At 43.2% G+C, this 24,539-nt stretch overlaps 1 protein-coding gene across 2 annotated transcripts in view; it reads right to left on the bottom strand.

The window, feature by feature from the left end:
- Nucleotides 1-13,086, bottom strand: part of GALC (galactosylceramidase) — a 56,902-nt gene extending 43,816 nt beyond the window's left edge. The window contains exons 1-3 of one of the 2 annotated variants that reach the window (XM_018053888.1): nt 12,782-13,086; nt 790-858; nt 469-532 (exon numbers count right to left, since the gene is read on the bottom strand). In XM_018053888.1, coding sequence (XP_017909377.1) covers nt 469-532; nt 790-858; nt 12,782-12,991 — 343 coding nt within the window. In that variant the 5' untranslated portion in view covers nt 12,992-13,086. Of the gene's footprint in view, nt 1-468; nt 533-789; nt 859-3,776; nt 4,025-12,781 lie in introns of those variants that run through there. The other variant, XM_018053889.1, reaches the window with a different exon arrangement.

Genomic DNA, 24,539 nt, shown 5'->3' with positions numbered 1-24,539 from the left:
CTGCAAATTCACTGGTTAAAATTATTTTATTTTTAAAGGACAAAAACATTGTATCTTTGAAATACCAACTATTTATATTTTGCCACATATTTTATTTAAAGCTAATAACATCTTTTTTTACATGTTTAATACACTAAAAACTATCTTAAAACTTCTCAGTAAAATTTCACTCTCTCCCTATTCTCTGTCTAGTAACTATCACTTTATAAAAAACTGTGGATTTATTTACTACTGATTCTTCAACTAAATAAGAAATCCAAAGTCCACAAGCTGCTTTGTATGAAAAAATACATGTTTTAATATAATATTTTTTAAATAACTATAATGAAAAAGGAAAATAAAGAACAATCTAAACAGTAACCAACATCAGAAATGTTGGCATTGTTCATATTCTGAAACCACAGTCTCTGAGTTTAGGCGCAGGTTCAAATATTGGAGGCAAATACCCCAGTCCCCAAATCTGCCTACCTGTTGTCTGCCCATCACCACCTATTTCAACTTTTAGAACATGCAATGAGGCACCGAAGTTTGGCTGGGGAAAGAAGTAACAACATTAACAGTATGATTCATTGTATGAAGGAAAACACTTCAAGTCAATCACTAATCACTGCCTTTGATTTTACAGATGAGAAAACCAAAGCAAAACTTCAGATAGATAGTAACTTATTCCAAAAGTAATTTACCAGATTTTTAAAAACTAGAATTGTGAAGATGCTAAAGACTATTGCTGAAATTCACCACAGTTTCTAAAATATCACAGATACCATTAAATCATTATTTGTTCACTACCTTAAAGAGATAATCCAGTATTTCAGAACGGTAGGGCTCTGGGTAATTTACTAGAAGTCGGGAGGTTGCCTAAAAAAAAAAAAAAAAAAAGAAGTTTTCAAAAGCATGAATAAAACAAATCTAACCATGAGCACTTTTTCACAGTGTTTATGTGGACGTGCCATCTAGCATGTCCACAGTTAGCCAGCTCTTGGGCAACACCAAGCTGTGGGAAGTCGTTTGCCTACCTTTGTTTTGCTTATCACTGTGTAAATAGGGCTGATGTCTGTCCAACAGCTAAAACACAGGTTCCCAACAACAACCACGTTTCCCTTCTACTGAGATGAGGGTTGGTGACAGTTGGCTGGGAGGTTAAGGTTGCTAAATCTATTAATGAATCTCATTATTACAGATTTATCTTGACGACCTAGACTCAGAGAGTGGTTATTAGAAGAAATAAAACAGTTTCTCTATCTCAAGACTGTTTGTCATCTACAATATCTGGGGGCCAAGAATGGGAAAGATGAATCTCAGGCAATTTTTCCCCTCAACATCTTGTAGGAAAATATTACAAGCAGCAATTCTTAAAGAAACCTCTACTCTCTTCAGTCTTATTAAGAGATTTATAGGTGCTATCTCTTGCTGTTAAGAATGACGACACAATGGTCCCCAGGCCAGGCTATACAGGGAACCTCACACAAGACTGGCATCAAGCACTGTTTACAACAGCTAGGACATGGAAGATGTCCATCTTCCATCAACCTAGATGTCCAACAGATGAAAGGATAAAGAAGCTGTGGTACATATACACAGTGGAATATTACTCGAGCCATAAAAAGGAATGCATTTGAGTCCGTTCTAATGTGACAGATGAACCTGGAGTATATTATACAGAGTGAAGTAAGTCAAAAAGAGAAAAACAAATATCATATATTAATGCATATATATGGAATCTAGAAAGATGGTACTGCTGAACCTATCTGCAGGGCGGCAATGGAGATGTAGACAGAGACCTGTGGACACACTGAGGGAACAGCATGGAGACACATGCATTATCACACGCGAAACAGCCAGCGGGGATCTGCTGCAACTCAGAGAGCGCAGACCAGCGCTCTGTGACACCCGAGACGGTGGGGTGGGTGGGAAGTGAGAGGGAGGCTCCAAAGGGAGGGGACGTATGTATACCCGTGGCTGATTCATGCTGTATGGCAGAAACCAACACATTGTAAAGCAATTATCCTCCAATTAAAAATAAATAAAATTTTTAAAAAGACTGGCATCAAAATGCATGGATAAAGAAAGGTAGAAGAATAAAGAGATGAAAGAATTTCCCTCCCCCCAAGAGCTTTCAGAATAAAGTTCAGATTGTTCAGTTTTATACCCAAATTCCTTAATTACTTGGATTCTAACTCACATCATCTATGTAGGTATGCTGCTGCTAAGCTGCTTCAGTCGTGTCCGACTCTGTGCGACCCCATACATGGCAGCCCACCAGGCTCCCCCGTCCCTGGGATTCTCCAGGCAAGAACACTGGAGTGGGTTGCCATTTCCCTCTCCAGTGCATGAAGGTGAAAAGTGAAAGCGAAGTTGCTCAGTTGTGTCCGACTCTTCGCAACCCCATGGACTGCAGCCCACCAGGCTCCCTCGTCCCTGGGATTTTCCAGGCAAGAGCACTGCACTGCCTTCTCCCTATGTAGGTATAACAAACTAATATATCTTTCTTCTGTCTCCATTACTGCCTTGCAAATAGATTCATCAGTACCATCTTTCTAGAGTCCATAAATATATATTAATATACAATATTTGTCTCTTTTATTTACTTCATTCTGTATAATAGGCTCTAGGTTCATCCACCTCATTAGAACTGCCTCAAATGTGTTCCTTTTTAAGGCTGAGCAATGTTCCATTATATTTATGTACCACAGTTTCTTTATCCATTCATCTGTCAAATGCACTCTACCCCCTCATCTGGCCAAATCCAGTCCAAGCTTTCCGGTCAAACTCCACCTCTTCAAGGAAGACTTCCCTCTGCTCTTCGTCAGCGATGTGACGAAGGTGCCTCTCCTGTGGACTGTGGCCTCAGCAACAGGTCCACAGAGCCACCATTAATCCCTCTATCCCCACACCCTCATCACTGTTTCACCTCTAAGATCCTTGGGGACAATGACTGGGTCCCATTCAAGTTCATATCCCCATTTATTTTTATTCAATAAGCATTTATTTAATATCTATGTTATCATTAGCTTCACCAGTACAGGCAACATAATAATAGTCTGAGTCCGTGGAGCTGGAATCCTGATTACATCATTTACAAGCAGTGTGACCAAGGGCAAATCATCATTTGCAAAGGGTCGTCTTACTCATTCGCTGTCCCAAGACTAAATTCAGATATAGAAAGGACTTAGCACAGTAGTTGGCACATAGTATGCTCTCAGGAGATAACAGGCATTGTACACACAAACTGCTTTTAAAAGCACAGTCACTTCCTCAACGAGCTTACAGACTAGTAGAGGCTCAAATTTTAAAGTGAATGAGTGCTGTATACGCAGGCTAACCTTCTCCTGACCCAAGGGAAACAATGCTCCCTGCTCTGTATCATGCTAACAACATATACTACAGCTAGAACAGTGTGTTTTGCTGTTTGGAGGTTGTTTTGCTCTCTATGCTCTTCTATCCTTAACAAAGAAAGGGCCAACTTTGAGCAATCATATGTCATTAGGATATTGCCAGCTGATAGTCACACCCAGTGCAGAAGCATTAGTTTTATCAATGGCAATAGCAGTATAGCCAAGTGTTAAAATGTACATGAAGCAATAACAAATCACCTAATTATTGATACTAATCATGCTCCCTAAATAAGGCCTGTTATAACAGCCAAGGATGGAGCCTTAGCACAAAAATTGGAAAACAGTGATGTTCCCAATACAGGGCAGGCACTGAATGTATTTTTCACTTAAAATCCTTGGATAACTTCCTCCCCCCAATGTATGAAACAGAATGATACTAACCAAAATTAATCACGTTGCAGATGCCATCCTTTGATCTTTGACATCTATCCTCACAATGTTCCAACCAGGCAGGTATCACTGTGTGCCCAGAAAAAAAAATCTGACCTATAGAGAGGTTAAATAACCTGCCCAAGGCTGTACAGTGAGTGACAAGGAGGCCCAGAACAGATCCCTGGCAATCTGGTCTTAAGTCCATGTGCACCATCCTGCTTTCCCCACCAAATATGCAGATTAAATGAGAATATTCCAAACACTTACTGCTACAAAGTGTGCTACATCCAGGGACTCCAGAAAGGAGTGATGTGCAAATATAGCATTGCAATCATTTTCATTCAATCAGTATTTACTGAACTTCTGAGATGAGTAATACATTATACACGGGACACTATCATAAAAGAGTTTCTTGTTCTGAGTTATGAAACAAACTTCATTTTAAACAGAGTTAATAAACATACAATAACAAGAGTTCCACTTTGAACAAGTTAAACAATGGATTTAACATCAAAGGAAAGGTGTTAGGACATGATGAATCCTCATTTTATGAAATACTGGCTATCCTAGGTTTAAACCACCAAAATAAAAAGGAGAATCATAGTAGTAAAGGATAAATACATTAGCACATTCGTCTACTGTTTATCTTTACCAGCACCTATGAGTAAGGCTACAACATCTGAAAATAAAAGCATAAAAATCAGCTGGTTTAGGGAAAAGATTTTTTGCCCAGAGCAGAAGGTCAGATCTGCTATCAGACTAAAAACTTAGTCATCTACTGTCTTTTCCTTTCTGGAATGCAAGGGCCTAACTGAAGTTCTGACTGCCCAGGAATCCACTTTTCAAAAATAATTATGTTTTATGGTATGTCTACTTAGAAGTAGTCACCCAAATCTCATTGGTAACTTGAAACCTTAGAGTTTTGCTAAGTTAAATGATGGAAATTCATTACACACATAATTTCCAAATAATATAAAACACTGAAACATTAATACTGAACACAGGTTTATCTACTTTTGGTTTCTTATTACAGAGGAACAAAACATATTTAGATCTATTAGAAAAAATGTCCTGTCACTAGAAATTAAGGTTTCTAAGGGTTAAGCAATCTAATTAATATATGTAATTAAAATACTAGAAATAATATGAGAAACAATTCAAGAAAAGTAGGATGTATTTTGGCTAAGAAAAGGTATGAGGTAGGGAGATATATTTCTGTTAAGGGAAATGAAAGTAATTTTGTCCTAGAGTAGAGAAAATGAATGGATATAGAAGCTAGGAGAGGGAATTTTACCTTGTGTAGTCAAGCTGGCTAAAAATTAAATTATAAGGATTTTTTTAAATAAGCTTTAATAAATAGCATACTTATAAAAAACTAAGAATTATTCTTAATCTGCTAAAAAGACAAATTTTTGTTAGACTATTCGTCTGTTCTTGATAAGCTTAGGAAAGATTCCTTACCTTTTAAGGAACCTACCTAGGAAATAAAGATTCAGATATTATCAAAATAATATTCTATGCTTCACATTATCTTTATCAAGTCTTTACTTGAAAAAAAGAAACCCTGAGTCTTCTCTATTAGAAGAGCTAAGGTTGTGGGTGGGGGTGGTTAAACTGGGTTTAAACTATGTAACTTTATACATTTGCCTGTGAAGTTCTTATCATTTTGATTAAATGGATAATTAAGTATTGTTTCACAGTGACCAATGACCCTATTTAATCAAGTGTTTTAACACCTTTTGTATTTTTGACAAACTTCCCCAAATAAATTCTAAATGAAGTCTTTTTGACCTCATATTAACTTCCTGAGATTTCTCCAGATGAGCCCTGGACATCTCAAAGATGGGTTCTTTCCCCTTATAAAAAGACATGAAACTAATTAGGCTTATTTGGCATGTTAAACTGCATAGTAAGCATTGTCAAGTAAGATGTAACACTAAACTTTCTTTAGTTGATATTTGTATTGATACATGTTATTAACATATGTGTTCCAGAAATTACATCAAATTCCTAGACATCTGCTATATCCTGGTATAATGCTATCACTTGTAATTCTAGTTATCTTAAAATGCTATACGTTACCGAAATAACCAAATTTCCTCATCAACTGAATTACAATGAACTTTATCAGATTTTTAATATGCCCGTGTTTAAGCCTTTTTGTCACTTACAGATAGTTATAGCTTTACTAATGTTTTGGCAAAAATGTTCTTCCAAAAGTACTTCATCTTCAAGAATTTTGGACAGAACTCTTCACTTAAAGTACAGGGTTCTTTCAGATCGTGTTGATGAACTGGGTAAGAATTTACAGAACTCTAAGGTCAAATCACTGCAGATGGTGACTGCAGCCATGAAATTAAAAGACGCTTACTCCTTGGAAGAAAAGTTATGACCAACCTAGATAGAATATTCAAAAGCAGAGACATTACTTTGCCAACAAAGGTCCGTCTAGTCAAGGCTATGGTTTTTCCTGTGGTCGTGTATGGATGTGAGAGTTGGACTGTGAAGAAAGCTGAGCGCCGCAGAATTGATGCTTTTGAACTGCGGTGTTGGAGAAGACTCTTGAGAGTCCCTTGGACTGTAAGGAGATCCAACCAGCCCATTCTGAAGGAGATCAGCCCTGGGATTTCTTTGGAAGGAATGATGCTAAAGCTGAAACTCCAGTACTTTGGCCACCTCATGCGAAGAGTTGACTCACTAGAGAAGATCCTGATGCTGGGAGGGATTAGGGGCAGTAGGAGAAGGGGACGACAGAGGATGAGATGGCTGGGTGGCATCACTGAGTTGATAGATGTGAGTCTGAGTGAACTCTAGGAGTTGGTGATGGACAGGGAGGCCGGGCGTGCTGCAATTCATGGGGTCGCAAACAGTCGGACACGACTGAGCGACTGGACCGAACTGAAAGTAAAACAAGAATCATAAAACTGCTAACAAAAGATCGAAATCAACAAGAATTAATTATAGGGAACTGAATGAACTGATGATGATAATTATATTTTTTATGACTTATCCAAAACACTGTTGCTTCTTGAATGTTTTACTTCTTCCAGATTTGTGGAAAACCTTTTTCCTAACCTGTCTATGACTTGTATCAATTTGTTAAGTGTATCCTTGTAAACAAAGATAAAACAAATTTCTCCCTATCTGATCCCTCCAATATTCAAAAACTCTGAGTATTCTTATTTTCATGGCAATATAGTTATTTGCATAAGTTTACTAAGAATCTGTCCTCCTCCTAACAGGACACAATTAGAAACACTGGTTATATTACCAAGGTTTTAACTAACATGTCATATTTGAGAGAGACCTACATAGACTCAGATATAACCAGACAGATTTTAAAAATTTAGGTTGGCCTATGGAGCCAATTCTTCAGTGCTCAGCTTTCTTTATAGTCCAGCTCTCACATCTATACATAACTACTAGAAAAACCATAGCTTTGACTAGACAGCCCATTGTCAGCAAAGCAATGTCTCTGCTTTTGAATATGCTGTCTAGGTTGGTCATAGCTTTTCTTTCAAAAAGCAAGTGTCTTTTAATTTCATGACTGCAGTCACCATCTGCAGTGATTTTGGAGCCCAAAAAAATAGTCTGTCACTGTTTCCACTGTTTTCCCATCTATTTGCCATGAAGTGATAGGACCTGATGCCATGATCTTAGTTTTGTGAATGTTGAGTTCTAAGCCAGCTTTTTCCCTCTCCTCTTTCACTTTCACCAAGAGGCTCTTTACTTCCTCTTCACTTTCTACCATAAAGGTGGTGTCATCTGTCTATCTAAGGTTATCGATATTTCTCCCAGCCGTCTTGATTCCAGCTTGCACTTCATCCCACATGATGTACTCTGCATATAAGTTAAATAAGTAGGGTGACAATATACAGCCTTGACATACGCCTTTCCCAATTTGGAACCAGTCTGTTGTTCCACGTCCAGTTCTAACTATTGCTTCTTGACCTGCATACATATTTCTCAGGAGACAGGTAAGGTGGTCTGGTATTCTCATCTCTTGAAGAATTTTCCAGTTTGTTGTGATCTACACAGTCAAAGGCTTTGGCATAATCAACAAAGCAGAGTAGACATTTTTTCTGGAACTCTTGCTTTTTCGATGATCCGACGAATGCTGGCAATTTGATCTCTGGTTCCTCTGCCTTTTCTAAAACCAGCTTGAACGTATGGAAGTTCATAGTTCACATACTGTTGAAGCCTGGCTTGGAGAATTTTGAGCATTACTCTGCTAGCGTATGAGATGAGTTCAATTGTGCAGTAGTTTGAACATTGTTTGGCACTGCTCTTCTTTGGGCATATAAAGAAATATGTCCAAAGCTTTCTATAAAGAAAGCTGAGTGCCAAAGAATTGATGCTTTTGAACTGTGGTGTTGGAGAAGACTCTTGAGAGTCCCTTGGACTGCAAAGAGATCCAACCAGTCCATCCTAAAGGGATCAGTCCTGAATATTCATTGGAAGGTCCGATGTTGAAGTTAAAACTCCAATACTTTGGCCACCTGATGCGAAGAACTGACTCACTGGAAAAGACCCTGATGCTAGGAGGGGTTGGGGACAGGAGGAGGAGAAGGGGACGACAGAGGATGAGATGGTTGCATGGGATACTGACTCAATGGACATGAGTTTGAGCAAGCTCCAGGAGTTAGTGATGCACAAGGAAGCCTGGCATGCTGTAGTCCATGGGGGTCACAGACAGACAGGACTGAGTGACTGAACTGAACTGATAGAGCCAATGTCAGTGAACTCTGTACCATCATTTTGGCTGCAGTCTTCAGGCAAGAATACTGGTAGCCACTCCCTTCTCCAGGCGATCTTCCCAACCCAGGGATCGAACCCAGGTCTGCCACATTGCAGGCGGGTGCATTGCAACCCATTACAGTGGGCTGCAGGCACGGCAATCTACTCCAGTGATCTTACCTGTAGAATCCCGATGGACAGAGTAGCTGGGTGGGTTACAGTCCATGGGGTCACAAAGACTTGGACATGACTGAGAGACTAAGTATGGCACATGGAGCCAATAAAGCTCCCTGGAAAAATCAGCCTGGTAACTTGCTTGCAGGGTTCCCAGAAGCCTTACCAGGTAAGTAAGAAAGGTCACTTCTTAGCAGATGCAGGAATCTCAGAATATTGGTGGACCTCGTGAAGAAAGGAATTCACCCAAATCTATCAGGATTGCAGAGAAAGTCTGATGATAAGTTCACAGCTTGGCTGCCTAGCCTTGACAGAGATTTTTAATAGCCCAATCTGTGATTCCTTGTGCAAATGTCCAACGGGGCACACTTAAAAGAACCTATATGGTCAATTATTATTTTGGCTGCACGTATATAATCAGGGCAAGTTTAATAAGGCCTTACTTATTTTGCAAGGAAATTAGCCTTATTTTGGTTATCTCTAATAAAAGGTGGAAGTAAGGGGTGATGATAGAGAGAAAATTATATTTCAGTGAAGAACTAGAGTACACTCTGCAGATAATCAGACTGTAGCCTGTCAGGCACCTCTGTCCATGGGATTTTCCAGGCAAGAATACTGGAGTGGATTGCCATTTCCTTCTCCAGGGGATCTTCCTGACCCAGGGATCAAACCACAGTCTTCTGTACTGCAGGCAGACTCTTTACCATCTGAGCCACCAGGGAAGCCCATTATCAGATTCTAGTCCTATTGATTGTCTTTGAGGTTTGTTTTCTACCTGTAAACTGGACCAAATACTGAATTCTTCTCATTTCTTCCAATATCTGAATACAGCTTGTCAAGCTAATGTTTCTTTTTCCCAACTTTCTGACTTTAAATTATTAAGAACTAAAATTTCCCTTTTCCTGAAGTTATGCAACCTAAAGTGTGATAACTTTATACAAACTCCAGAGAAATCACAACAGTTCATATCTGAACAACCTTCATGCCTGTTGCTCTGTGGACCACTCAGAAAGATCCCCAGAGATAGTCAAACTCAACTCAGGCAGATCTCCGATTGCCACCGTCTGTCCCCACTCCACCTGAAGATGTTCTACATCTAGAAATCACGACTGGCTGCCCTCAGGATTCAGAATAGGTCTACAATCTGCCCCATTAGCCATCGTTTTCTTTTGTTTTCACTGAAATGTCTATTACATAAGCTGAATCAAGTATTTGCACCATATAGACCTAATCTTGTAAGCACACTTGCATCACTGTCTCCTGAAATGAGACACAACACTTTAACGGAACTGACCGTGGTTGGGTGAGATATGGAGCAATCCACCAACCCAGGACAGACTCAAACCCACTCATAACAGATGGCCCAAAATGTTAATTGCAGTATTACCTCATCTTTGAACAGATTCCTCGGGCCCCAAGATCACTGACCTGGTTTCAAGGTGTGACCTTTTAAGCTTAGGACAATGGCTACCAATTGGATTGCAAACTATTGACTGTAGTATAATTACAGGGGTGCTACTATAATCCTTTCTAAATTACAACAGGCCCTATCCCTTACTTTCAGTAAATCAGCTATTCAGGCAGTTTAAGGTCCTCACCTCTTACGCTGATACCTGGGCATTAAGGGTGGCTTGTAGTGCAATCCCCAATGGTCAGGTTTTTCCTTTTTTGTAATGCAAATGCAGGACTCAAGCTTTGATTGCAAAGCATCCACTTCAAAGAGGGATCCACTTCCGAGACGGCTGTCTCAAATAAACAAACTGCAGCCAAAGAACCCAGAGCCAAGCTGAGGTTGGGGGGAGGGGGGAGTTCTTTGCAAGATCTTGGTCAGTTTCGCTAGCTGACCATCATTAGGGCCACTTTTTCTTTCCCTGAACTTTAAGTTCCCACACTTAAGGTTTCAGTTCACCAATGAAAAAATAAGCCGCAAGGCCCAAGGCCTCCACCCTTGACCCTAATGAAAGCAGAACCCCAGGCCCATACCCTCTGTCTCTCTACCTACCATCACCAGGTGTGACCCAGGTTTGCCATGTGCTTTCCAGGACCTATGAGTAATAAACTTTTGTTTTGTTCAAACTTTTCCAATGGTTATCGCCGAGGGCATCTTGCAATCATAAGAACCACAGAGACCAGTGCAACAACAACACTGGTTATCAATAGGGTGAGTGAGTGAGTGAGTGAGTGAGTGAAGTCGCTCAGCCGTGTCCAACTCTTTCGACCCCGGATGAGACCCACCCAAAACAGCCACCCAGCAAGCGTTCAAACTAGTTCTGAATTGCATCCAAGGACACACATTCCATCTGACTCAATTCAACAAACAACCCATTCAAGAGTTCAGCCTTGCCATTTTCAAATAAAATCAGCTCTAGCTCTGTCCTGGGGAACAAAAAAGAAAATCCCTCTCGTTCAAAGACCGGCCATCACAAACGCCATGAACTCAGAGGCTATAAACACAAGGGGAAAAAACAAAGGCAAGACAAAGGTTACAAAGAAAAAGCTGACAGGACTAAGCAAGCTGTTAGGAGCCAAGAACAATCATGCCACTATAGCAAGCTCCCAGGCTTGGGAGCCACCTGTTAGCATAACTAGGGAACTAAGGAAATTATCAGCTGTGCCCACGCAGACTTTGCATTAAGCTTGTATGGCCCTCATGTCTCCCTTAGGAACTTCCCTGGCGGCTCAGCCAGTAAAGCGTCTGCCTGCAATGCAGGAGACCTGAGTTCAATCTCTTGGTCAGGAATATCCCCTGGAGAAGGAAATGGCAACCCACTCCAGTACTCTTGCCTGGAAAATCCCATGGATGGAGAAGACTGGTAGGCTCCCTTAGGTATTTCAGAATGCCTAGATAAGAGGAACTTATCCCAACTGACACAGCCTAGAAAAGACTAAGGAGACAAGCCAATTTAGTGTAATTAGTATCCTGTGTGGGATCTTGAAACTGAAAAAGAGCATTGGGTAACTAAGGAAATATGAAAGGAAGTAAGGACTTTCATTAAGGTAACCAACATTGGTTGGGACCATACTAACGTGGGATGCTAATAATAGAAGAAAACTTGATTGAGGGTATATGACAACTCTGTATGGTCTTGGCAATTTTTCTGTAAATCTAAAATGATTTCTAAAGTTAAAAATTCATTTAAAAAAAAAAAGAAAGAAAGAAAACAAGCTTGCTCCCGAGGTCCTTGAATCAATAAAAAAGTTCTCTCAATACCTACGACGAGTATCAATTGGTGCCTTTGTTAAAATTTGTTAAAATGCAGGTTCTCAGGCCCCACACCAGAACTCTAAAGTCAGAACGGGAGCTGGCGAGAAGGCCTGAGTCTGCGTTTAAACAAACAGACCAGGTGATTTCTTGTGCACCTTAACGTTCCCCTCTCTTCACACACATAAACAGCCACCAACGAGGCCTCTTCCAGAGGGCAACTCACCCCCTTAGGCCTTTGCCATCCAAGGGCAAAACAGTCCTCAAACGGTTAAACAATCCGAGAGTATCAGCTGATACTGGTGTGCCCTGATATTAGAAAAAAAGACTTTTAAAAGCCCGTTTCTGGCTTCTCACCTTCCTAAAGAGGGCCTGAGGCACCTGTCGTCCCTTTACACAAAACCTACCGGACGCCTGCCCCCTTGGGGGCACAAGCTGCAGTCCCGATCCAGGACTCTCTGGGCCCCCGACCCCCAAAAATAACAAGCGCACTCAAAACATCCCTCCGGGGCATCCTCTTCGGCGGACGGACGCTCCTCGGGCCCCCGGCCATCTCTGGAGCGACCCTCCCGGAGTGCCCTCTTCAAGGTGAAGAGACCCTTCCCCTCAGGGACCCCTGCTCAAGTTGAGGAAGGATTTGAGCCCTCCGCCCTGTCACTATCTAGACCTGTCACTTAGTTGGTGGACCTCCGGACCCTCATCTGTTTAACCTAACCGTCTCTATGGGGTCATCTTAAACCAACAAACGCGGGGTCCAGTCGCGCGACGGCGGCGTCGAAGCAGCCACGGACGGGCGCCCGCCGCAGGCGGCGACGCGCGCGCAGCGAAACGCTGGGGCCGCGCCGCGGGGGCTTGTGGGACGGGGCGGGACGGACGCCCCCCGCGCCGCTCCGCTCCTCACCCCGCCGCCGCTGACCGCTCCGATGCCGTCGAACTCCCGGCCCAGCCCCTCGGAGTCGTCGAGCACGTACGCGCCGCTGGGTGCCAGCAGCGCGCACAGCAGCAGGGGCACCGCGGCTTGGCCCGCCAAACCCGCGGCGGCTGTCATGGCTTTCGCCCGGCGTTGCCGGGAGGCCTGAATTAGGCGCTCAGCCATTGTGTGACAGGTCATATGACTCGGGCGCCCAGGGAGGCGGGTCCGGTCGCCGCCATGATGGAGAAGGGCAGGAGGCCGCGGGTGCCGCCGCCGCCATATTGAGTGTGGGCTGCGGGTCGCTGACGCAGCCGCCTTCGTGTTGTGGGGGTGGGGAGCGAGCCTTTTCTAACGGGCCCTACGTCAAGGGTTGACTGCGGGTTTCCGCGGTTGTCGCTTCGGTGCCCCGCCTCTGGCATCACCTACTGGAGCATTTTATCGAAGAAAAAGATGGCTATCCAAGGCCAAGGGAGTCGTGCAGTGAATGGCTTACCATGTACCTCCCCAAGCATCAACATTCAGAAAACTGAGATCATGGCATCCAGTCCCATCACTTCATGGCAAATAGATGGACAAACGGGAAACAGGGGAAACCGTGACAGACTTTATTTGGGGGGGGGGGGGCGGGCGGGGGAGGCAACAAGATCAATGCAGATGGTGACTGCAGCCATGAAATTAAAAGAGATTTACTCCTTGGAAGAAAGTTATGACCAACCTGGACAGCATTTTGAAAAGCAGAGACGTTACTCTGTCAACACAGGTCCCTCTAGTCAAGGCTCTGGTTTTTCCAGTGGTCGTGTATGGATGTGAGAGTTGGACTATAAAGAAAGCTGAACCCCAAAGAATGGATGATTTTGAACTGTGGTGTTGGAGAAGACTCTTGAGAGTCCCTTGGACTGCAAGGAGATCCAACCAGTGAATCCTAAAGGAAATTAGTCCTGAATATTCATTGGAAGGACTGATGCTGAAGCTGAAGCTCCAATACTTTGGCCACCTGATGGGAAAAGCGGACTCATTGGAAAAGATGCTGATGCTGGGAAAGATTGAAGGCAGCAGGAGAAGGGGGCAACAGAAGATGAGATGGTTCGATGATATCACCTACTCAATGGACATGGGTTTGAGTGGATTCCGGGAGCTGGTGATGGACCGGGAGGCCTGGCGTGCTGCAGTCCATGGGGTCACAAAGAGTGGGACACGCCTGAGCGCCTGAACTGAACTGAAGCCTCTCAGGGCACTTGTACCATGTGCCAGTTGGTGGCTAAACTAGAAAGAGGACCCGGCTCGCAGCCTCTGTCATAGTCCCCATTCTGCTATCACCTCCAGTGGATCACTTAGCTTCCTGAGCCTGAGTTTCCCTGTTATGTAAGAGGAAACAAGAAGCCCAGCTGCAGAGGGGACATTTGATTAAATGGCATACAAACAAGGAAACAGACAACACAGTAAATCCGAGCTGAAAGTTTCACCCACTTAGCAAGTGTTAGCCGAGGAGGCAATTCATCCTGATACCTACTGTGTAGCTGCGTAGGGTACTTTCCGCTGCCAGTTGAAATGGTTCCCAGCAGATACCCCTGAATTGGTAGGAAAGTTGTGCATTGTGCTTGGATCCATGTCACATCCAGCACTGAGCTGAGATTTCTGATTTCCTTGGCATTGAAGCCAATTGGAGAGACTACTCAGAGACTGCAGAGAAAATATCTCTGAGCCCAATCTCTCCCTAGACAAAGCTATGGAGTTGGTTATCAGTGCCTGTGCAAACCTGGGATACCACAAAATGGCAGGGAGATGACCCAAAGGCTATTTAGGCCGAGGGAGACTTTGTCTACAGGGTCCTATTTAGAATCTGATTGTTTTGCCCCTTTACTGCAAACCTAAATGTAAGTGTCAAGACTACAATTATATTAAGAGGAAAAGTTTATCTGAGCAGTACTGTAAACACACTCATCAGGCCCTTAAGGATATCTGTAGGTTCGTAGTGGACAGTATGCCTACTCTTAACATTTCCCTAAGTTACTGTCGATCTACTGTTACCAAACACTCCCAGCTGGTGTCTAATGTCCTAGCCCAATTATTAATAGTGCCGCTTTCACCCTCAAAAATGTTCTGGCTTGCATGGTAAGTTACATAATCCCCTGTATATTGTCACTTGTTTTCGTTCACGTGTTCTGTTTTCCATACAGCACTTATCTGACCTACTTTCCTTACAAGTCACCCTTCTGTGTGATTATGCTGTATTCAAGTGTGTAGCTATTCAAGTGCCATGGATTTCTTTTCCAAGAATGCTGATCCATCTGTTCTAATAAAATTTTAAACATGGGTTGGCGCACCAGTGGATGCCAGACATGGTTGATAAGTAAATATTAAACTTCCTACCAACCCTGAGATTTTGTATCTGTGATATGCACTGCGACCCCATGGACTGTAGCTCTATCCATGGGAGTTTCCAGGCAAGAATACTGGAGCGGGTTGCAGTTTCCCTCTCCAGGGCATCTTCCCGAGCCAGGGATTGAACCCGAGTCTACACGCATCTGCAGCATTGACAGGCAGGTTCTTTGCCAGCTGAGCTACGGGGAAAGCCCTAAAACATATGCACAATAATGTAACCAGAAGGGAAGTACCAAGGTAAAAATATAGGGAAAATACCATACAAGCAAAATTGGGAACTTGGAAATCAGAACCCAGCGTATGTCATCCGGTAGTGCACCGGTGCACCTTGTATTGGGGAGGCACCCTATAAGTATGTGTGCAGTGTGCAATAGCTGGGAAAGAGGACACAGAGTGTTTAACAGAAAACATGTACAACTAGTTCCTATTAGTTCATAACCAAAGCAATTCCTTATCAGGGAAAACATCTCGTTTCAAATTTCTCATTTATGCTCAGGAAACCATTAGACAATAAAGTTTCTAATAAAAAAGCAGTAAGTACAAGCTAAGAAAGAGATACCTGGACTGCTGGGCACAGCACTGCTACTTGTTGAAGATGTGAAATAGAGGGAAACAGCAGTTACCAGACAGGTGATGGTGTGTTCGGCTTCCCTTGCTTCTCTTTTATCGGGATCCCTGAAATATACCAGACAGTAAGGAACGAGGGTCTCTCAGTTCTCAAAAGTCAGATGAATTTTAAAAATAAGGAGTTTTTCTCTTAAACAAACAGTGTTTCTGAGTGTCAAACTGCACTTCAGCCCCAGAAAATTTCTCAGTTTTCTAAAGTGAAAACGTGATCAAATCAGATGATCTCTTGAGGAAAGTGAGCACAGTCTTGTCTAAAAGATGAAACGTTGCTGATAAAATCTGCTGTCTCACTTTCAGAAACGGTTTTACTTTTAGGAGTCTGAATTAGGCTGCCAGAAATTCAGGGCTACAGACCAAGTCTTCTTCTTCTTTGTACTTAAGTGCAGCAGTGCGCAACCCATGGTGGGTACTCAGTATATATGTAGAACTTAACAGAAACTAAACTTAAATTGAACTTAAACAGAAATCACTGGTGTGATGGTGCTTCAAATCACTGGGAAAGATTGCTTTTAAAAACGTGATATTGAGAGAAAGATCAAATTTTTGATCTATGCCTCATACCACATCTAAGTATAACTGCCAAATGGATAAAGCTCTAAATGTGTTTTTAAAAAAATGGAAACCTAAAAGTTCTATTAGAAAATACAGGCAAATTCCTGTATAACTTGGGGTCTGTACAAAACTCAATATCTTGACACAACAAAATAAAAGTTTGATTTTTAGGAAAGTCACTAATCATATAAGAGGATAAGAAAGAAAAATAACTTCTAGATAAGTTGGAAGCATTTCTTAAAGTAAGAGTCCACCAGGGTCAAAAGTATGAAGTATTCTCTTTTCATGAACTATCCTGTAACATCTGCCATTTATCTGATCTTTATGACTTGTGATTTCAGTTGTTAATTACATCACTCCCTGTTCTATGACTTCGCTCAGTTAACTCAGGGCTTTATACAAAGACAGTAAAAATAGTTCAATGGACAGAATCCACATAATGGAATAAATTATGTATTGTTTACTAAACATTTTCTTAAGTATAACTACAGATAAGAACTGCTAGAATAAGAAGCAATGTGGTAGGGTAGTTAAGCCAGTATGATCAGCCCTGGAGCCAGACTCAGTTCAGTTCAGTCGCTCCATAGCTTCAAATCTCCCCTTCCGCCTGTTAGCTGTGTGATTTCGGCCAGGTTTCTTTACATTCTTCAGGCTTCAGTGTAACCATCCATAAATAGAGGTGATGGTAGAACTGTGAATATGAAATTTAGCTGAATTAATATTTATATAAAACTTAGAAGAATGATCAGCATATACTACAAGCTATTGAAGGGCGTATTATATGAACAGTAACATCAGTGGAATACAGATTTAACTAGAACATAGCTCTTTGAGTTTACTGCTCTCCACAGAACCAAGACAGTCCTGAGGGAAAGGATTCTTCCTGTCTTTGTACTGGTTTAAATTTTGTTGTCTACGGTCATCCAAATCCGTGTCTTCCTGTGTGTGGCTGATCCCCCATCGTGTGAGTCTTGGTGGGAGGCAGATCCCACCTCCTTCAGGAGTTAAGGCACCGCACTCTCCCTCTTCTCGTCCTCAGCACCTGAGCTCTGGAGCCCCAGTGACCAGGACCCCTCAGTCAGTTCCCCAAACATGGGACTTTGTTCTTAGAAGCGCGATTCAATGTACAGGCCTCTGAGAAAGCAGCCCAGAGCAGAGTCCAGAGGAAGGCAGTGCTAGAGGCGCCCCAGAGGGACTGAATTCCCCGGGGCAGTAGAGGGAGGAGCACCATCCTAAGGGCTCAGGCAGGATGGCGTGAGCTGCCCTTCTGGTCCTTTGCCAGGAGCCCACTTCACAAGGCTGATCCTGCAGCCTCAGCAGCAATTCTGTGCCATATCTCAATTTCTCTCTAAGTCTTTTCATTTTTTGCTCAGGGTTAGCCAAAGATAGTGCTGTTGCCCTCAGCGAAGAACCCTGACTGATGCACCAGGTTAAAATGAGACTGGAAATGATCACCACAAAGAATTCTCAGCCTCTATATCTGCATTGCCCCCACTTTAAACACTGCCTTCACCCTGTGTAGTTCTTTTGTTGGTAATTGTTAATGCGCGTGTGTGTGCTAAGTCGCTTGAGTTATGTCCAACCCTCTGCGACCCTGTGGACCATAGCCTACTAGGCTCCTCTGTCTATGGGAATCTCCAGGCAAGAATACTGAAGTGGGTTGCCGTACCCTCCTCCAGGGCGTCTTCCTGACCCAGGGATCGAACCTGTGTCTGTTACATCTCTTGCGTTGGCAGCTGGTTCTTTACCACTAGCGCCACCTGGGAAGCCCGTTAATGCCTGGATTAGCTCACGTGAAGAACGCCAGGAGGTTTTGCTGTCCTCCTCTGTCTCACCCATGATGCATCTGTTCGTCTTTGGATTCTCAGTATCTTTTTCTGCACTCCTGCATGGTATGAATTCTAGAGTCCACCTAATTTCAGATCTTGGGCATGAAAAAAATAACAGTACCCATGGTTCAGAAGGTTTTTTTAAAACATCTAGTACAATTCTGTCCAATAAATAGAAGACAAAACATGTATATATAACGAAATTTTCTAGTAGCCACATTCAGTTCAGTTCAGTTCAGTCGCTCAGTCATGTCCGACTCTTTGCAACCCCATGAATCACAGCACACCAGGCCTCCCTGTCCATCACCAACTCCCGGAGTTTACTCAGACTCAAGTCTATCGAGTCCATGATGCCATCCAGCCATCTCATCCTCTGTTGTCCCCTTCTCCTCCTAACCCCAATCCCTCCCAGCATCAGAGTCTTTTCCAATGAGTCAACTCTTTGCCACATTAAAGTTGACCCAAAAAAAGCATATGAGATTAATTTTGATTAATATTTATTTACCTCAATATTCATGGGGGTCACAAAAGAGTTGGACACAGCAACTAAATAAAAACAAAAACCCAAAAATACCCAAAAATGCAGTCAATATAAACATATATCAGTAAAACATTTTGCAGGGGTTTTTTTATAAGAAGTTTTCAAAAATCTAGATTTGTATTTTATACAGATTGTTGTTGTTTAGTCGCTTCTGACTCTTTGCAACCCCATGGACTGTAACATGCCAGGCTCCTTCCGTCCATGGGATTTCCCAGGCAAGAACACTGGAGTGGGTCGCCATTTCCTTCTCCAGGGGATCTTTCCGACCCGGGGATCAAGCCCACATCTCCTGTGTCTCTTGCACTGGCAGGTGGCTTCTTTGCCACCGAGCCACCAGGGAAGTTGTTTTATACAGATAGCGCATCTCAGTTCAAATGAGCCCCGTCTCAAGTGCACAAGAGCCTATGGGCTGTACCCGCCAGGGTCCTCTGTCCAAGAGATTTCCCCGGCCAAACTACTGGAGTGAATTGCCATTTCCTTCTCCAAGTGGTTCAGTTATAATAAGCTAGTACATGTCAGTAATACTCTTTCCTGGATGCTAAGAGCCATTCTGGAAAATTACTGACCCTGAGGAAGGGGGTGTGAGAGCCCCCAAATTACAGCCAGTTCGTCCAAAGTAGTGGAGACCCAAGTCTTGTGACTGGCATCGGAAGTGGCATCGGTCTAGTGCCGCTGAGCTCCTTCCTTGTGGAGTCTGATGCCATACTCCAGGTAATTAGTGTCAGAATTACGGAGTTGTCGAACATCTAGCTAGTGTCTGGAGGATTGGAGGATTCGTTGTTGGTAGAAAGGAAATCGCGTACGTGTTAAGTCAGAAGTGTTCCTAGGCAGAAACAGAAACGGTAGTGGCCAGTCCTCACATGCACACATGCGCGCGCACACACACACACACACACACACACACACACACACACAGCAAACGTAACCCCACCGTGTGCGAGAATCACCTGTCAGTATTTGCTTCGCCTCCACTGCTCTGATCTTGCTCCCTAGATTTCAGATTTCGGGCTCCATAATCCGACCGTCAGTATTGTCTGGGGCTCTCTGCCCCAGTTCATAGGCTACTTCAACAGCCCTGGCTTCCCACTTTCCTTAATTAATCTCAACTCTGACAGTTTTGGATAAAAGATCTCCCCCTCCTGCATTCTGGCCCCAAGGAAGCCTGAAATGCTCTCTGGGTTCCTGCCCATCTCCCCAGTGTCAGCAAGTATTTGGATAAGAACATGCTTTCCCACCTCCATCTCAGACCTTGAATCCTGCCTAATACTATGGGCTGAACTTCTCGCCTCTAAAGTTGATATGTTGAAGTCTTCACCTCCATGGTGACTGGATGTGGAGATAGAAACTCTAAGGGGATGATTAAGGTAAAGTGAGATCATAAGAGTGGAACCCTGCTCCAGTAAGAGTAGGGTCCTTATAAAAAGAGGCAGTCTTCTTCCCCCTTCCCTGTCTCTTCCTTCCTCCCGCCCACCCTGTCTCTTCCTTCCTCCCGCCCCCCAGGTGAGGATATACAGTGAGAAGACAGCTATCTGCAAGACAGGAAAAGAGCCCCTCCCAGAAACCAAATGGTGGACACCTTGATCTTGGATTCCAGCTTCCAGAACTATGAGCGAAGTTCTGCCGTCGAAGCCTCCCAGTCTGTGCTATTTTGTTACAGCACTCTGAGAAGACAAACACACCTCCTAGCTCTCTGTGCTGCTTGCATGTCCAAACCATCAGATTAAAATTTCTTTTTCCCAGACAAGAGTTGTTTAATCAGCAATGAGGTACCATGATTATTAGAAACATTTGCTTAAAAATGAGTTAAGAACATGCCATAAACCCAGAGAGTTAACAGAATATTTTAGTTATAAAAAGGGAAACATTCTTGAAGATTGACACTTGCCTGAATTAATCCTGGGTTTACAATTTAATTTGACTTCAGACTACTGGCACCTAGAATCCACATCGTGACATGCACATCAACTCAACAATATATACACTGAATCTGTTATCTGCTCCTGTGTCACAAATTATCCAGTGTTCTGCATTTGAAAGCAACAATAAATATTTAGTAGTAGTAGTAGTTTAGTCGCTAAGTCGTGTCTGACTCTTTGCGACCCCACAAACTGTAGCCCACCAGGCTCCTCTGTCCATGGGATTCTCCAGGCAAGAATACTGGAGTGGGTTGCCATTTCCTTCTCTAGGACATCTTCCCAACCCAGGAATCGAACCTGGGTCTCCTGCATTCCAGGCAGATTCTTTACCGACTGAGCTATGAGGAAAGGTAATAAATATTTAGTCCATCTCAGTTTCTGTGGGTGGGGAACTCGGGACCACCTTGGCTGGGTGGTCCAGCTCAGGATCCCTCATGAGGCTCAGTAGAGATGTTAGCAGGAGCTGTCATCATCTGGAGGCTTGGAGATTCACTTCCAAGATGGTTATTCAATGCTGTTGGCTCACTCAGATACCTGCCATGTGGGCCTGTTCTCAGGACACAGACTGACTTCCCTCAGACCAAGTGAGCAAAAAGAGAAAATGAGAGAGCTTGAGGGGGAATTTACGGGATTGTTCTGACTTCGTCTCCAGAACAACGCAGCGTCACTTCTGCTTTATTTGCTAGGAGTGAGTCACTAAGTCTAGCCCACACTCCAGGGGAGGGAAACTGGGCTCCACCTCTTGAGAGGAGGAGTGTCAAAGAATTTGTGAATGTATTCTATTTTTTTAAAACTAATTTTATTGGAGTATAGTCGCTTTACAATGTTGTGGTAGTTTCTGCTGGAAGCAAAGTGAATCAGCTGTGTGTGTGTGTGTGTGTGTGTGTTTGTGTGTGTGTGTGTGTGTGTGTGTATCTGCGTGCGCGCACTCAGCCATGTCAAACTCTGCGACCCCATGGACTGAGTGGGGTCAGTCTCCACCAGGCTCCTCTGTCCATGGGATTCTCCAGGCAACAATCCTGGAGTGGGTTGCCATTTCCTCCTCCAGGGGATCTTTCCGACCCAGGGATCAAACCCAGGTCTCCTGCACTGCAGGCAGGCTCTTTACCGTCTGAGGCACTAGACAACCCCTATGTATACATATACCCCCGCCTTTCTGGAGTTTCTTCCCGTTTAGGTCACCACAGAACATCGAGTAGAGTTCCCCATGCTGAACAGCAGGTACTCACGAGTTGTCCATTTCAGACATAGCAGTGTTTGCATGTCAGTCCCAGTCTCCCAGAATTCATCCCACCCCAGCCCCCTCCCCCATCCCTATGTCTCTGTGTCTATTTCTGCTTTGCAGACAAGTCCATCTGTATCATTTTCTAGATTCCTCATGTAAGTGATTTTATGCAGTATCTGCTTTTCTCCGACTTCACCGTGTGTGACAGTCTCTAGATCTGTCCACATCGCTGCAGTTGCACAGTTTCATCCTTTTTTATGGTTGAATAGTATTCCGTGTATGTGGAATTGTACGTATGTCTGTACAGATATATGTACCAAATCCCCTTTATCCATTCTTCTGTTGGGGGACATTTAGGTTGCTTCTATGTCCTGGCTATTGTAAATAGCACTGCAGAGAATATCGGAGTGCATGTGTCTTTTTGAATTATGGTTTTCTCTGGATATTTGCCCAGGAGTGGGATTGCTGGGTAGTATGGTGGTGCTATTTTCAGTTTTTTAAGGAAACTCCATACTATTCTCCACAGAGGCTGTATCAATTTACATTCTAAACAACGATGTAGGAAGATTCCCTTTTCTCCACACCCTCTCCAGCATTTATTGTTTGTAGGTTTTTTAATGGTGGCCATTCTGACTGGTAGGAGGTGATCTCTCGTAGTTTTGACCTGCGTTTCTCTAATAATGAGTGATATCGAGCCTCTTTTCATGCGTTTGCTGGCCATCTGTATGTTGCGAACATATTCAAAATCGCATTTGCCCATGATGCGTTTCAGCAGACCACTCATATGATATAGTCTTAAATATTGCAGTAACTAATATTTTGAAGGCTTCTTTATAGAAAGAGGTATTATAAAACAACAGAAGGGATTTACCCAATTACAGCACATTTGCAAAGATATTTTAACATCCTCTAAAAAAAACGCACCAATGGGAATAAAGGTTCTAGCATTATTTTCTATAAAATGCAGGCATTCCCGTCACTCTCGGATTTTCACTATAATCTCTGCTCTGTTCATTCTTTGGATTCTGATATGACTCATAGCTTTGGGTAACAGAACCTGCCTTCACCAGTCCTGATGCCGCAGAATCCATTAACAATCAACCTGGCTTCCCATCCTCCCTGCTGTCTGTCCCTAGCCCCTTTGCCCCAGTTGACTCAATTTTTTGCCAATCATCTCTCCTCCTTCTCTGCACTATCCTTTGAATTGTACCTCCATAAATATTAGTGCATGTCTTGGTTAAACCTGAATTCATGAAACAGTTTTTGGATCCTAAATCTTAAAAGATTATCTGATAATCCCTAGCATAAGCAAACTGGACAGAACAGATAATTCCACAAGGACTTACATTTATTATCCTGACTTAAAAAATTAAGCTAATCATTTTGCACATTCCACAGTACTTGAGGAAACTATTTGGAGTTCATCTTCCTAAATGTGATTACTTCAATAAGTGAGCATAACACATGCATTAAAACTTACTTCTGTAATTTATAGACATCAAGAAATACATGTTAGATCTTCTAAAGAGGTATTTGGCTTCCCTGGTCATATGGGGTTAATTTTGACTTCATACTGGATCTGCTATGATTTTTCCAGTAGTCACGTGCAACTGTGAGAGTTGGACCATGAAGAAGGCTGAGCGCTGAAGAACTGATGCTTAATTGATGGTTGAAGGTTGGTGCTGGAGAAGACTCTTGAGAGTCCCTTGGACAGTAAGGAGAGAAAACCAGTCAATCCTAAAGGAAATCAACCCTGAATATTCACTGGAAGGGCTGATGCTGAAGCTGAAACCCCAATACTTTGGCCAGCTGACTCATTGGGAAAGACCCTAATGCTGGGAAAGATTAAGGGCAGGAGGAGAAGGGGAAGACAGAGGATGAGATGGTTGGATGGCATCACTGCCTCCATGGACCTGAGTTTGCGAAAACTCGGGGAGATAGCAAAGGACAGGGCAACACGGTGTATTGCAGTCCATGGGGTTGCGATGAGTCGGACGTGGCTGAACAACAACTGGATCTGCTTCTGTGACTTCCACCTTTATCTTGCCACTTCTGTTATTTTAGGCGAACATAATTGCCTGCCTCGGGGAGATAACCTGGCCCCGCCTCCCTGTGAAGGCCTGTGGCATTCTTTGTCTATGGATAGGGAAGGAAATATTCCATTTCACACCACCTGTGAGATGGCTGTAAGCAAGTGAAACCAGCACATCTCCCATTCTAGCAGATATCTGCAAGAATTAAATGGTCTTTTTATTTTGTTTTCTCACCTCCCCCTAACTCTGATCCATAAAAAACCTGGCAACCAGCACCAGATAAGATTTTTTTTTTTTTTTGAGACGTTAGTCTGCCATCTTTTCAGTCACCCGGCTCTCCAAATAAAGTCATATTCCTCGCCTCAACATCTCGTCTCTCAGATTTATCAACCTCTCAAGCAGCAAGCAGAGTGAGCTTGAACTTGGTAACAGTGGCTCAGGGTAAAGAATCCGCCTGCCAATGCAGGAGATATGGGTTCCATCCCTGGATCAGGAAGATCCCCTGGAGAAGGAAATGCCAACCCACTCCAGTATTCTTGCCTGGGAAATCTCATGGGCAGAGGAGCCTGGCGGGCTACGTCACAAAGAGCTGGACACAACTTAGTGACAAAACAACAGCAACAACAACAATAATGAGATAT

The sequence above is a fragment of the Capra hircus genome, chromosome 10, assembly GCF_001704415.2.
Source record: "Capra hircus breed San Clemente chromosome 10, ASM170441v1, whole genome shotgun sequence".
NCBI lineage: Eukaryota > Metazoa > Chordata > Mammalia > Artiodactyla > Bovidae > Capra > Capra hircus.
This window is presented reverse-complemented; position numbering and strand designations above follow the sequence as displayed.